The 15,031-nt window shown below is 31.8% G+C and overlaps 1 protein-coding gene across 9 annotated transcripts in view; it reads left to right on the top strand.

Annotated features, from left to right (window-relative positions):
* The first annotated feature begins 2,447 nt into the window (after positions 1-2,447).
* LOC121121926 (uncharacterized) overlaps positions 2,448-15,031 on the top strand; it is a 30,447-nt gene continuing 17,863 nt past the window's right edge. For 4 of the 9 annotated variants that reach the window (XM_071889912.1, XM_071889910.1, XM_040716919.2 and 1 more), the window contains exons 1-12: positions 2,448-2,928; positions 3,130-3,217; positions 12,771-12,993; positions 13,238-13,334; positions 13,402-13,452; positions 13,517-13,626; positions 13,681-13,800; positions 13,857-13,928; positions 13,984-14,166; positions 14,227-14,402; positions 14,743-14,816; positions 14,891-15,026. In XM_071889912.1, coding sequence (XP_071746013.1) covers positions 12,928-12,993; positions 13,238-13,334; positions 13,402-13,452; positions 13,517-13,626; positions 13,681-13,800; positions 13,857-13,928; positions 13,984-14,166; positions 14,227-14,402; positions 14,743-14,816; positions 14,891-15,026 — 1,085 coding nt within the window. In that variant the 5' untranslated portion in view covers positions 2,448-2,928; positions 3,130-3,217; positions 12,771-12,927. Of the gene's footprint in view, positions 3,069-3,129; positions 3,218-3,632; positions 4,106-12,770; positions 12,994-13,237; positions 13,335-13,401; positions 13,453-13,516; positions 13,627-13,680; positions 13,801-13,856; positions 13,929-13,983; positions 14,167-14,226; positions 14,403-14,742; positions 14,817-14,890; positions 15,027-15,031 lie in introns of those variants that run through there. The other 5 variants (XM_071889913.1, XM_071889911.1, XM_071889908.1 and 2 more) reach the window with 2 other exon arrangements.

A 15,031-nucleotide genomic window follows, 5' to 3' on the forward strand; every position in this document is an offset into this window, starting at 1 on the left:
CGTCAAACTGAAGAGTAAATTTTCTTAATTAGTCTAATTATATTTAATTTTCTTAGTTATAATTATAAGTCCTTGTTGGACTCAGAATGCAATTGGGGATCGACATTGGAGTAATTCCAGCCTATGTCCTTAAGTATTTACTTTTCCTCATCCCCTTGTCACAACTCCTTGTAGCTGATATAATGTAACATCAAGCATGATAGTTAAGCTGCTCTACTCAAAAATATTCGTCAAATTGTTAGGGTTATATTGTTGATTTTCTGTTTCTTCTTTTCTAACATGCCCAAAAGGCTCCCAATTAGCATCACTGTTTATAACTCTACAAGCAACAGCTTTTAACAATGACGATATTAAATATTAGTATAACAAATAAATTTGCCATCATCATAATTTTTAAGTAATTTTTCAAACTGATCTCTATTTGTTATTACACTTGATGATCAATCCAGGCTTGGACCCCTTCGCCCTTTTACGTTAATTCGTTCATCTGTTCATTATTGAAAAATTCCCGTTCAGGCCTTTGTTCGCTAATTTCTTTTAATTCATCCGTTCAGTTGTTTAGAAATACAAAATGACGATCAAATTTATGTCCTAATTTAATTGGTTACACAAATGATTTTTCCTTGTAAAATGTCTATGATTAAGTACCAAACGTGTGACGTAACTGATTCATTTGACGAATACAATTATATATTTCTTTTGTAGAATTTACCTAATTAATACTCTATTAAAAAAATTAATGGTTATAGTTATAGAATAATCACCAAAGTTGTGCCCAGTTCAGGCTCGGCGGTTCTATCGGTTCTTGTCTCGGTTCTTTCATTTCAATGGTTTTGGTCTTGGTTCAGCTTTATCGGTCTCAGTTCTGATCTTCAGTCTCAGTTATTTTTTATGCAGACTCAGTTTGGTAAAAGGAGCTTTATAGGCGTCGCTAGAAAATTAAGACCCACCAAAAGATATTAGATACAAACAGGGCAGCAGCTTTCTTATACGGAGAGTCCGTAGTATCCCAAGTTCCAACAGGGTAACGTCACGAAAACTAATTTTACTTAAGGCAATGATTTTCAAAGTGGGTCATGAGGGGAGGCTAGGGGGGCAGGAATATTGATAATTGAGAATTGCTTTCAGTCTACAAATAAATAGTACACATATTTTATTTAAAGGAGACCTCAGCTAAAAATTTATTATTGTAGGGTGGCCATAGCATAGTAAAGTTTGGGAAACCCTTGCTTAAGAAATATTATAGTTATCATATTATTGGGTACCAACAAGTTTAGTAGCGGACCTGGATCCCTAATCTACCCCGCCCCTTCCCTCCTTTATTTACACCGTCCGGTAAAATTATAAAATTGTGAAATATTAAAACAAAGCGAAAAAATGAACTGCTAAATTAACACTCTTCAAATACCTTTCCCGTTCAGGCGCTCATGTGTTCAAAAATGAACGGAATACATATGTCAAAACTTAATATAAATTGGGCACTATAATTATGTTCAGATCATTTTTCATACGATCTCTACATATATTATGTTTGATTATAAATCCTGGCTTAGATATTGAGTGGAAAATAAGTGCCTTTCATTTTTTAACGCCTGAGTGCCTAAACATGGAAAAATATTTGAACAGTGTTAATTTAGCCGTTCATTTTTTTCATCCTTTTTTATTTTTCTCCAAGGACATATTTTATCCAAAGACCAAACCTAAAACCAAATGGCAAAACGAGGCCTATGTGTAATATTTGTCGTCTATAAGAAAACAAAATTTGCCTCCTAAGGGGTACTGAGGGTATCGTGAAGGAATAAGTATGTCAAATGATTAATTGACATTTATCTTTTGTACGTCAAAACGGGCATCTCGTTTTTTCGTAGCCAACTGAATTATTTCAAAATATGATAGTTAGGTCGTCTTTTCAATTAAAAAAAAACGATGAATGGAAAGAAAGTAACGATTGAACCTTTAAGTTCAGAAATGTAACAAAAATGAACAGATAAACGGAAATAGTGTTCAAAGGGATCCAAGCCTGGGTAAGTCCACCCTAGTAGCTCCTATAAAGAGCACGTATTAACGATATAATAATATCTACATTTGTAATGATTTTGTGTAATATGGGAAGATATTGATTTACTTTTAATTCATAGTTTTAAGAAATTTTATTATATATACATATATAGGCTTTCTCTTCTTCCTCTTCAACACCATTAGTCATTACTCATCGTGCAAGTTCTCTCTTTTACCCAACTCTTTAGATATTAGTATTACAAATTAGAAAATTCATCATCTTACTCCCCTATTTCTTAATATAATATCTCTCTTACCATTTAATCCCACTCAACCTCATCCACCCAGTATAAATGTACTGTTATTCAAACTGAATGCATATGAGTGTTTTCTCCAGATGTGGATTTATGTAGGGGTTTAAAGAGCTTTTAATTAATGAATATTTCTCTGAAAGAGAAATTGCATTGAGTCTGCCTCTCTGGTACTTCCACCACCAGGAGGAAGGAAGAAAAGAAGAGCCAACTAACAAGTGAGTGAGTGAGCTGAGGGAGAAGAGAAAAGAACAAAAGAGAGAGAGAGAGAGTAACTGTACTGATAGTCAGAGAAGGTTTCTTTTTCTTCTCTTTGTGTGTTTGTTGTCTATATCTAAGTCACGCATGCGCAAATAAATCTGTTCTTTGATTCCCCGGCCATGTAGAAAGTTTATGCCCTTTTTATTATTATTGAAATAACTACCAGCCAACTTTGCTATTCTAATTTCCGAATGGCGATGAAAATCCAAAGTATCAACGTTAAGAAGAAAAAAATATGAATTTACATAAATAAATAAATTGCTACGAAGCCACAAAGATACCTATACGATTCTTCAGGATTGGAGAGCATCTCTATTTGTTCTCCGGATTCCCCTCCATCGAGTGAATCCCTTTCAAAGTACTCCCAAGTTATTTTTTTTTTTTGCTGTTGTTCAAAATGAGAAAAATATTGTGATCAGTTTAAATATAATATCCAGTGTATTCTTTTTAAGAGTCTGTGCATTGCTGTGATTAATTGATAGATTCATTATTGAGAGTGTATTACATTTAAAAATTACATTTCCTTCGTGATCTCCCAAATTTATATTTTATTTTTCAGAAAACCCCTCACGGATTCGTTCTCATTCAAAGGGTTTCTCCTTGACTTTGATCCTCAACGATCTAAGGGGCGAAGCCTCGGGTTACATGTAAGTGAACTCATGCTTATCTCCACCTTAATTTCAACTTACTCGATTCAATGTTTCCTCCTTTCATTTATTTAATATTAATTTCATATCTAACAAGAAAGCCACTTGACAACTTTTTGTATGAATTATTATTTATCCTTTGAGATTTTCACTGACGCTTCCATGATTTCTGGAGTCTGTACAATCTCCTCTTTAGGATAGGTTTGTTTACATAAAAGGTCATTTGATATGAAATGGAATCGTGTCTATCCACTTTTCGAGAGGGATTGAGGTGGTTTTTTCTTCATCGGGACGAGGGAGGGAGAGTATGTACGTAATATAATAGGGAGAAAGAAAGGAAAGAAAAGGAAGAAGAAATCAATATGGCCTCCTGCTCTCCATTCTCTCCTTCTATTCTCTCGTTTTTTTGTTTTTTGTTTAAATTGTGGCGTTAAGGCATTCATTATTCTGCTTTTTGTATTGGGAAAATATCCCAATGCGCACGCCTAGACATCATATAACAACGGTTTAAGTACAAGTAATAATATTCGCCCTAATAAGTATGACAATCCCATAATTTTTTTGTTGAAAGATTCTTTACTATAACTTCTCTATGTAACTACAGCTGCTGAGGCTTTTGCGTGAAGCAGTTCTGTTTGTCTAGTCTCAGTTGAAGGAGGATTCATCACTAGACTTGTTTAGTGTGTTCATTGAGGAAATTTATATAGTTAAATTCATTTTTGTGCACAATGTAGAGTGATACTTTTGTAGTTTGTCTGGAGTGTTCCTAATCAAAGACTTTTTTATATTAAAAAAAAAAATTACAAAAATGATCCCCTAGTCATGTTATTGATTCGCTAAATCTTTGAAAATATGCGCCTTGGCAGGGCTCTGTACCAACTCAATAAGGTAAAATTTTATGTATTGAATTTCTTAATTTAACACGTTGCGTGCGCAGTGACCCACCGGTAGGCCATTGTCTCCTCAAATAGAGTGCGGGTGTCCCACCGGTGGGTCATTTCAAAAATTAAATTAACTTCAAACGACATTGTATAAACGGGAGAATTTTAATTTATTCACCGTTTTTTTAAAATATAGTGAGTATACATGTGAATGAAAATCATCAGTATATTTCAAAATTCCATGATTAGGGTACTACCTCCAATAATTTACGAGTACTGACATTGGGGAACCTGTAAACTCCCGAAACGCAGGAGATACGTCCCTAGTGACCCTAACACGCAACGTGTTAATTAAATTATCATGAAATGACAGTCGTTTTGTAAGTACCATATCATTCTTTAATCTTTTAATATATTGTGGACAAGTCCGTATATTCCATACAGGCCGGTAACTCCCGGCATGATGGTACACTCCCCTGACTAAAATATTGTTCTTAAATTTTGAAAAAAACATATCCTTTGTTAATATTTTGAAATGAATAATTTTCATTTTGTAAAACAAAATTATAAAAAAAGGTTATTTGTGAAATTTTGCTATAATTAATATTCAAATTTTACATTTGTGATAAAAAGATATGGTTTCTTTCAAAACCGCCAAACTTTGTTTTCTAAAAAAACTATAATGATCTTTCAATAAAGATCATTTGGCAAATAAAAAAATATATATATATGGCAAATCCGGCTCCTATAAAATTAAAGTTAGTGTAAAAAACATTTTGTCAATTTAAAAATCTTAATAACGGCCAGGGGCGTTGCTAGCTCTCATAATTTAGGGGGGGGGGGCTTATTCCAAAAATTATCAATACCGTTATATCATCACTGATAACGGCCCTGACATATGTTAAGTGGTGTGGACATACTATGTATACGGATGTGAAAAATGTCTAAATCCTTTCGATTGTAAATCAAAAAGAAAGATATATCCTGGCAACTTTGATAGACGATATCTGCTGACAGGGATCACTATAAGCACATAAATAAATAAGAACATTGGCAAGAATTACTTAGATGTCAATCTCAAATTTTATTCTGAGTCCAACAGCGACTTACAATTATAGCTCAGCAACAAATCCTCAGGGTTACGCTCCGTCTTTTATGAGCACCCACAAATGTTCTACTCAGGAATTAAATAATTATGACAAGACCTAAGGAAAAGAAAATTCGTTCGTCAGATTAACAATTCCTAAAAAAATGGGCAGGTAAAAAATTCCCAGGATTTACATCACTAACTATAGTACTCTTTGCTCCCTAATACTTTTGAATTTTCCAAATGGAGAGAAATTATTAACAAATCCACTAATACTTTGATAGTTACCAACATATACTTTTATTTTTTAAATGTATGTTCACGAGCTTTTAGACAATTTTCTTGTTTTTAACAATGAATCATACACCTACAAATGAAGGCCATTGCCACAAGAGCAAGTTAATATGATTCATCTTTATATCAATTGTATTTATGCATGGTAATGGATGAGGGAGCAAATTTTATAGTTGGAACCTAAAAAGGTGATTTTTTTTTATTTTCCAAAGCTGTTATCATTATTCTTGAAGAGATAACATAAATAGAATAGTGAAGTAATCACTAGTGCGTGAATGACAAACATAATTTTGAGGATTTTTTTGCGTGGTTATAAGTGTAGAATTCAGGATTGGCATCGTTATAATCCCTGGCTACATTATCAATAGATACAGAATGAGGTTTGTTTCGATTTCTTTCATTTCATAGCTTCTTGCAGATAATTCAATCAAACGTCATGACAGCAAAGCGGATCTTCTCTCAAAAATTCTTCAAATTGTTAGAGTTTTTAGCATATTGGCAGATCAGATTATTTGAATAATTGAGCAAAATATATTTATGAAGTCGATTTCTCCCTAAATATATAAATATATTATCTCTTAACATGTCATTTAGATTGAATACAACCTCCTTGTGTTATCTATAATAGATGAGGATCCCCTGACATTGTCTGTAATATATATATGTATACCATATTTAATGGGGGCACCTTCATGATCCTTAAATTAATTTGTGCCCCGTCAATACAAAAACAGGCTATAAAGATTTTTATCAAAATTGAGAGTGGATTATATTTGTATTCTTCAATGACGTATTAACGTCAATTTCTATCAACAAATTATTCGTATTATTCCTTTGGGTGTGTCACAAATTGCACTTAAATTAGCCTCAATTGATCGTCGTAATAAAAAAACTGATAAATTGATATATTTTATTTAAAACATTATGGATTATTCATATTCATTCTTTGGTTACTTATGTACATTATATTACTGTTCAAGTCGTATGATATATTATTTATTATATTGTAGGTTAGTATTAGTCCTTAATATTTGACTTACTATCGGTCCTTGAAAAACGTACCATACTTTTAAGTGCCCTCTACAAGGCATAATTTTCACTAATATTATTGTTAATGATCTCAGTTCACCATTTGAATTAGTTCAGTAAAACTTTAAGAATCTATATAACTCGTAAATATTTTGCCATTATTCTTAATTTGGGCCTAATTAAAGTCTAAATAAGGTATTAAAATGATAGAAGATTGATCTACGATGACGTAATTTAGCAAAGATTATTAATTGGAACGGATTTTGCGTTCGGTTCGGAGTCGTACTGAAAATTTAGGAGGGAGTTTATAATTTTGTAACCGATAGATTATACAACCCTAGTTTATCGTTATTTTTTTTGTCGTTACTATTATTCAACTGTGTCATCTAATAGGATAATAAATATTACATTGAAACTTAATTAATTAAATGTGAAGAATAAGGCTATGTAATAAAGAGTTATATGAAACCCTCTATTAATAAGTGTATGTATATAATGTTGTCTCGGTCCTTATTTCGGACTGAAAACTGTAGTTCCGTCCGGTTCAGTCCTAAAACTTACAAAATTTGCTCCTAAGACTAGAATGGACCGAATAAATAGGGGATACCACAACACTATATGTATGTACTTAAATAATATGCCGGCATGCGATTTTAAATTTTACTTATTATAAACTAACGGTAGTAGCCTGCATCACTAGACGTTGGCTAAAAGATACATTTTTCTCTAATAGTCTAGAAGATAATTCCCCAAGAAATCCTTAAGGCTACTCTTCGTTTTGAATTATTGACATAACCTAGTATTTCTATTAAACTGCAGTTTCAGTTGGAAAAAATAATCTGTTGGGATGACTCTTGTGTAATTAAGTCTCAAAATCTATCATTAATATAAAAAAATCATTTTAATATACCCGAGTTTATATTTTATTCATATCTCAACATATACGCACTTGAATTATGATTCATATACATAAGAGACAAATCACAAAAACAATCAGAAACAGTGCTCTTGTTATACACACACGCCGTGCAATATTTGATTAATGCGACTCCATTATTATCTTTTATATCAAACATATTTATATTCTTTACATAAGGGAGCATATTATACAGTGCACCCTGTATATACGTTCGATGCTATATGTACAAACCTATAATATTTCATCAATACGACTCCATTGTTATTTCTTAGATCAAAACATGTTTATTATATACATCATGGAGCACTATATCAAATGCACTCGCTGACCTGTTGTCTTATATTCAGACATTCATACAAGCAAACTTTGCTTTATTTATTTAGAAGATTAAGTCCGACTGGGATTTACACTTATAACTCCATCATGAGCACACGTACTCGTGGTCCAGGTCAATAGAAATACATACATGGTTATACCATGTAAATGATGTAGATGTACTATCTTTCTGTCGTATCCAGCAGTAGGTACGGTGCATCACATTGAAAATTCTTGCCAGCCCAATTACATACATTATGGCATAATCTTGTATTTCTATTAACTTTGACTTCTGGTTACACTGTATACTTACAATTATTTGTTTTCTCCCCAAAAATGAAGGAATAGTAAAAACAACTTTCTATAGGTAAAAAATACTGTTCAAGTTACAAACTAGAGAAAAATCTTACACGCTAAAAAATGCTTCGGATTTACAATCGGTGTCACCAAGAGTGCTTGTGCTCAGAGACGATGAAGAGTAACACTGAAGATTGATTGGGGAGTATCTCTGTTGCACTCGGAGTATAATTGAGGATTAACATTAGAGTAATTCCTGCCTATTTCATTGCTACATACTGAGTGGGACCTATGTTTATTTCATTCCTGTCATAGCTGCGTGTAGCTTATCTAATAGAACGTCATGACAGCTTAGCTGTTTTTCTCCAACCTCCCCGTAAATTGTGAGGATTACCATGACATTTTTAGGTTTCTTTTATTTTTACATGCGGACAATACTTACAATTTACAGCTCTACCCATTCAGTGTACATGTATGTATATTAATAACTGTACATTGATAAGGAGCAAAAAATAGATTATAAATTATTTCATTATGTTATTTACATACTAGCAATCATTTTTTTCTTTATCATAGTACTTAATAATTAAGGCTTCCCAATGAGTAATGTATTATAAATACAATATTGCTGCTACCTGTTCTTTATTGTCGAACCCGTGTTTTTATTCGTATACACCTAGATATATGCAATTTTTGTATTTGTATGCGTCTGCAGGACTATATATAAATTTATATTTATATTTTTTGCTTGGTTTTTTAATTTTTTTTTGAAAAAACATTGAAAAATTAAAAAATCTATAGCTATTCAGAAAAATTATTTTTTTTGGAAAAAAGTTTATAAAATAAAGATATATTTTTGGAAAAAAAATTAAAAATCTATAGCTATTGACAAAAAAAAAGACTTATTGAAAAAAAAAAATCCTGGTATAAATCAAAAATCCCTTAATTGGGGGTGGGGAGAGAGGAGCTACCTCTCCTTCAACCCCCCTCTATGGACCAATAATTGTCATTTGAAAAAGATCTTGTTTGCTGCTATATATTGGGTAGAGTTGGGTGGGTCTAAAAAGAATGCAAGCCTATAAGTCCGTTCCTAAAAAAATTTATCAGTCCGAGGACCGATCCTTATCAGTCTTTTATGGTAACTACAATAGCTGAAATGACGTAATTAGTAAATAAGTCCTTTGAGTTGTTCAACATAAACTCTTTCGAGAGAAAAGATAACTGAAGTTTATCGTTGGAGGTAGAACATATAATTATATATTTTTATAATATATTAAATTATAATTTTTCCAAACCTGTCATTATTATTCTTTCATTCTTGAAGAGAGAACAAACAGTATAAAATAATCACTAGTGTGTGAAAGATGAAGATTAACTATGAGGATTTGTTGGGGAATTATAATTGGAAGTTCTAATTGGACATGGAGTAGAATAAAGGATCGACATCGCTGTAATTCATTCCTGTATGATTTCGTGATCATATAATACTAGAAACTTGTAAGCGAAGGCTTAAGCGCGCCCCCTACAAATGGGGGAAAAAACTGAGAAATTACATAACATAGATTTATAAAGCCATTTGTCATATTTTAGTGAAAAAAACACACATTTATTAGATTCAAATGGTCAAATATATACTTATATATGTACAAAGAGGCATGTGATAGGCTTGATATTGGAATTAAATGATTTCTTAAAAAATGTGATTTATAAGTTTCTCAGGGCTGAGTCTTTTAATAAAGTTATATTTTTTACTATTTAAATTAAATAAATATTTTTTTTACATAAAAATATGACAAATGGAATTATAAACTTTTCTTATGTCACTTTAGTAATTTCTCAGTTCTTCTACCCACCCCATTTGTAGCGGGTGTGATTGAGCCTTCGCTTAATTGTTTCTAGTATTATAGGGTTAGATAGGAGTGGGGCTTTTGTTTATTTCTTTCATCTCATAGGTTCTCGCAGCAATGAAACGCTGTGACAGCTAAGCTGCTCTCCTCCTAAACATTCTTCAAACTGTCAGGTTGAACGCGTTCATTTTCGTTTCTTTTACCAGAGTTAAGAAAGTTAATGCCACTTAACTTAACTTTGATAATTTAATTAACTTTTAGCTTAACTAGTTAATTATTTAAACAGGGTTATTTTAACTATAACTTAACAACTTAATTTTTTATTTATTAAACTTAACTTTTAACTTAGGTGGTAAATTTTTTAAACTGCATTCTCTTAACTTTAACCTTACTTAATTAAGTTAAAGCTTAAGTGAAAATCTGCAGAGACGTCGTTGAACGTGCTTCATTCCACATTAGTCTCCTCTGGCTTTTTCGCTTGTTGTTGGGAGTTTTTAATATGTATTTTTTTCTTGATCGTTCAATTGGAAGTTGAGAAAATCTCAGACAGACCGAGAGAATAATTTTTATTATGTAGTTTTGGTAAATTTCTCAATTCCCTTTAACTTAAATAGTTATATTTTGGTATCGAAATTAACATTATCTTAACCTAGGTTAGGTAAGTTAATTTAAATTAAATTACTCTAAAGTTAATTCACTTAACCTTAACTAGTTAATAAAATTAAACTCGAAATTGACTTTAACTTAACAACTTAATTTTTATAGAAATCGAAATAAACTTTAACTCAACTAGTTATTAAAAATTAAATAATAATTAACTTTAACTTAACCAGTTAAAAAGATAAGTTAGCTTACCCATCACTGTCTTTTACTACCGGGGATTCATATTGGTTGAATCTGTGGATCCAATGCAAGGGCGTCCACAGGATTATATTTTTGGGAGGGCTTATGTTTTGGATTATTTTTAAATAAATTTTTCAAAAAAAATAATCATAAATCCACAGCTGTTTACAAATAATTAAACTTTTTGGGGAAAAAAAATAAATTCAAAAGTCCATAGCTATTCTCAAAAATTAAAAAGTTAAATTTCAAATATAAAATTTTTTTTGAATAAAAGTTCAAAAATCCATAGATATTTACAAAAAATTAAATTTTTGAAAAAAAAATTCAAATATTAAACTTTCTAGTAAAAGGCAAGAATTCCTTAATTTAGGGGGCTCCAGCCCACCCCTGTGGACGCCCCTGCAACACTAGTTGTTATCTTTATCACTTATCAAACAATAAGTGTTATGTCCGCCCTACACATATAAACTCTTATGTACATTGAATAAGTTAATAGAGTTTATGGATTCATCTTATTCCATAAAAAAATATATTTTAATTTGATAAATGTAGAGTAGTATAGAATATTCATTAAATAAGTGTTTTTTTATGACATAAAAGTTGGTAATAAACATTACTGAAAAAAGTGATGTGAGTTTGCATTTATTTAGCAGCCATACTTAATTTATGTAGAACCGTTAATACTTACTACATTGTATGTCTATATTTGAATATACGTACATGTTTATAAACAAAAAAAAAACCAGTATAATTTGAAGTGTAATGATGAAAAGTTGAATGGACACATAATATGTGTATTTTTATGTATATTAGGGTAGTTCGTTTTGAGAGGGTTTTATCATCGTCTTTTTTAATTTGGAAATTGGGGTGGGTTCGGGAAAAATTGTCTATTGACATAAATATAATTTGTGTCAAATAAGGACGAAGAACTTGGGGTTCAGAGCTTCAATTTGTCCGAGAGAATGGCCATTCTTACCCTTTCTTGAGTTGCAATGCCCCATTGTTTCAGGACTTTACATTTTAAATTTTCATACGAAGAAGTCAAATCTTCGGAAGATACGTCTCTTAGCATATGGGATGGCAGCACAGAAACAGCTTGTCAGAATACTCATATACCCTATGAGATTTGAAAATGAACTCAGGTAGAATGCATTTTGCAGTTAAAATCGGGGTTACCATTGAAGGTACTCCCCCAGTAGACTTGTATAGATAAACTAAATGTATTTCAATGTTCTTACAATAATATAAAAAAGGGATCTAAACCTGTCTTGTCTTATAAGTCCCTACACATATAAAACACTTTTAAAATGTCTATTTTTTTATATATGTAATTGATTTCTTTTTTGAGAATGATTCACTTAGCTCCATTCACTTTTATCGTAAAGACAAGATTACTCTACTTATTTTTATGAAGAGTGGCGATTTATTAGGTATTGTTTATGATGAATAATTATCTCCGAGGGGATAGAGATAAAACCATGTATATCCTCGTTGAGGAGGGTCAACATAAAACTATGTATTCAATTATTATTATGGACAAAATTAGCATCCTAGTGTTCCCCCTCTTGATACATCAACATGAAAATACAAAATATGATTTCTGGTTGTTTTGTGCCAGTCCTTATTTAGGACTGAAGAATGCATTCCCGTTCAGTTGAGTCTTGGCCAAATCCAGTTTAGTCCTTCTATATCAGTCCTTAAACTCAACTTAATTTTTCTTCTTTTAATCAGTTCTAGTATTGACAATAAAAATTCAACTGAATTGATCCAAAATACGCTCCATCGTCCTGAAATGAATTTCTCAAATACCCATTTTTGACAACTATAATTTGCATTGTACATGAGTATGACAGATTGCCCATTGACACTCCCTCTCATGGTAATGTCGTGTGTGCAAATATATATATATTTTATTTAATAGTTTACCCATCTACGTGACATTGAACACGATTAGAGTATTATAAAAGTTGAATAATAATAATTATAATTTAATACATATATTTTCATGGTTTTAAAAAACACTCATTCTGTTTATTTTTAGATTGGCCAAATGTTGATTGAATTTAATCTTCACTCGTTCCGGCCATATCTGGTGCTCAGAGCTTAGCCAAACAAGACGTTGCACCGCCATGGTACCCCCTGCCACCCGCAACTATCCTGGCGGCTAACCCCTTTTCGACTTGTCCCTTGCTCGCAGTATGGACAGTCGTACCAAGCATGATTCACACACCAAAATTGTTCAGAGACCAGCTGTCTTCGACAAGGTAAGATTATAATTTATTGTGTACATACTTCATTTGAAGTAATTGACGACTGATTGCATGCTAAAGAGCAGTTAGTTATTACTTTTTATTTCCGTTATCTTGGGTGGAGTACTTTAATTTTTTTATATTTTTTTGCTGCAACAATCCATTTAAATGCTTAGGTGTTAGTACTAGGGAACATAACAATTTTTAGCAAAATCCGTAAATATTCATTTATATAAATTGATTATATTCATGTATCCAGCTCGAGAATTTGGTTTGTGATATGCAGGATAGTGAACATGGCGTGCCTGTTCGGAGTCAAAAGCTATTTCTAACCTCAATCCCCGCCGCATTCATGGGTAAGGTTCTCATATCTTGTATTGTTCAATATTTTGTATGGGTATTTTTCCATTTTTATTTCTTTAGGCTACGATCTGATCGAATGGCTTATGGATCGGCTAAGCATTGAAGATTCTTGTAATAAAATCACATTTACAATATCTGAAACAAACTGTTTAATGTTCTCTTTTTCTTTTTTTAGTGGAAGCAGTTCATCTTGCTAACCTTCTTTGCCAATTTGGTTATTATTTTCCCATCAATGAACTTAAAAATCTTCTTGTAAAAGATGATAGCTCTCTTTATAGATTTCAAGTAAAAAAATTTGTTATCTCTTTTGGGCAGCGGCCATGCAATTTCTTTTTTCAGACACCTTACTATTGGCCATCTCAAAATCACACACCAGACAACATTGAGTATGCCATCTACTTAGCCAAGAGATCTCAACATCGTAATAGGCAAAAACATTCTTTAGAAGACTATGAAGTCGTGAGTATTATGCTTTATAATCTACATAATATCTAATACACTTTCGTCACCTTCAGGAAGCCTATAATAACCTTAAGAAAATTCTATCAAGTCGATGGGAGTTTGTTACGATGCAAGCAGAAGAGCAGGTATATTTATGTGAAATACGACTTAGATTTTATTTGTTAAATCAATCATTTTCAGTTAAAAATAGCCAAAGACCGTAAAAAAGGAGATAAAATAATAACAGATTCACAAGAAAAAGCATATTGGCGTGTATATCGACCCCCTCCAGGTTATACAACAGTCGTCGAATCATCACCCGTACCGACACGTGAACAAAGAATCAAAGCCCGTAGCCGAACAAGAGAACATCTTAGAGAAGAGGTTTGACAATCTCACGTAATTATAGTTAAAAAATAATTTTCATTTCTTTTTTCATTAAAGGCTGAATTTATGAAAAACTATTTAGCTATGAGTCGTGCTAAGGTTTCAGTCGTTGCCGAAGGTTTATTAGAATATACAGAAATTTTTACTGAATTTGATGCCCTTTTAAGTCCGGTTGGGCCCTCCAATCCCTGGGTTACTGATGATCAAACATACTGGTGTCTCAATCAACCTATGTAAGTATTCTTATAGAAGGAAGGGTGTACTAATATTGATTTATCTATTTGATAAATTTAATTAAAAAGTCATCAAAAAGTAAAAATATCTTTTTGCAAGGAGGGAGAAAAAACTTTGAAAGTTTCCATTGTATTCTATTATACATAATATGTATTTATAGATAAATCTAAATACTTAACTAACGCTGAGTTTTCAACAAAAAGAATGTATTTTCTTGCTTCATCATATTTATATGAAAATATAACAGAAACACTTAGTTTTGTCAAATCATCATTATAAAAGATATTCAGCAGTTACTTCCATACTTAGTAATATTGTTTAACATTTAACTAATTTCAGTGTGGAGTGCCCCACGGAGAAAAGAGTAAAGAAGTGGGCCATTGGCTTAGATTATCTCGTGAGTGATACACTCGGTAATATTAACATATGAAACAAAATAACTACTAAATTTACTAATTGATGTGTACTTGTCTGATTGATTTCTTAGGTTTACAAGAACTCCTAAATTACATGAAAAAAGAATATAGTCACGAAAATCTTCGTTTTTGGATGGCTGTACAAGAGTTAAGAATGGGACCAGGTTCTGAATCCAGTATCAAGAAAAAAGTAAAGGAAATCTGGGAGTAAG

Source organism: Lepeophtheirus salmonis, chromosome 7, assembly GCF_016086655.4.
Source record: "Lepeophtheirus salmonis chromosome 7, UVic_Lsal_1.4, whole genome shotgun sequence".
Taxonomy (NCBI): Eukaryota; Metazoa; Arthropoda; class Copepoda; order Siphonostomatoida; family Caligidae; genus Lepeophtheirus; species Lepeophtheirus salmonis.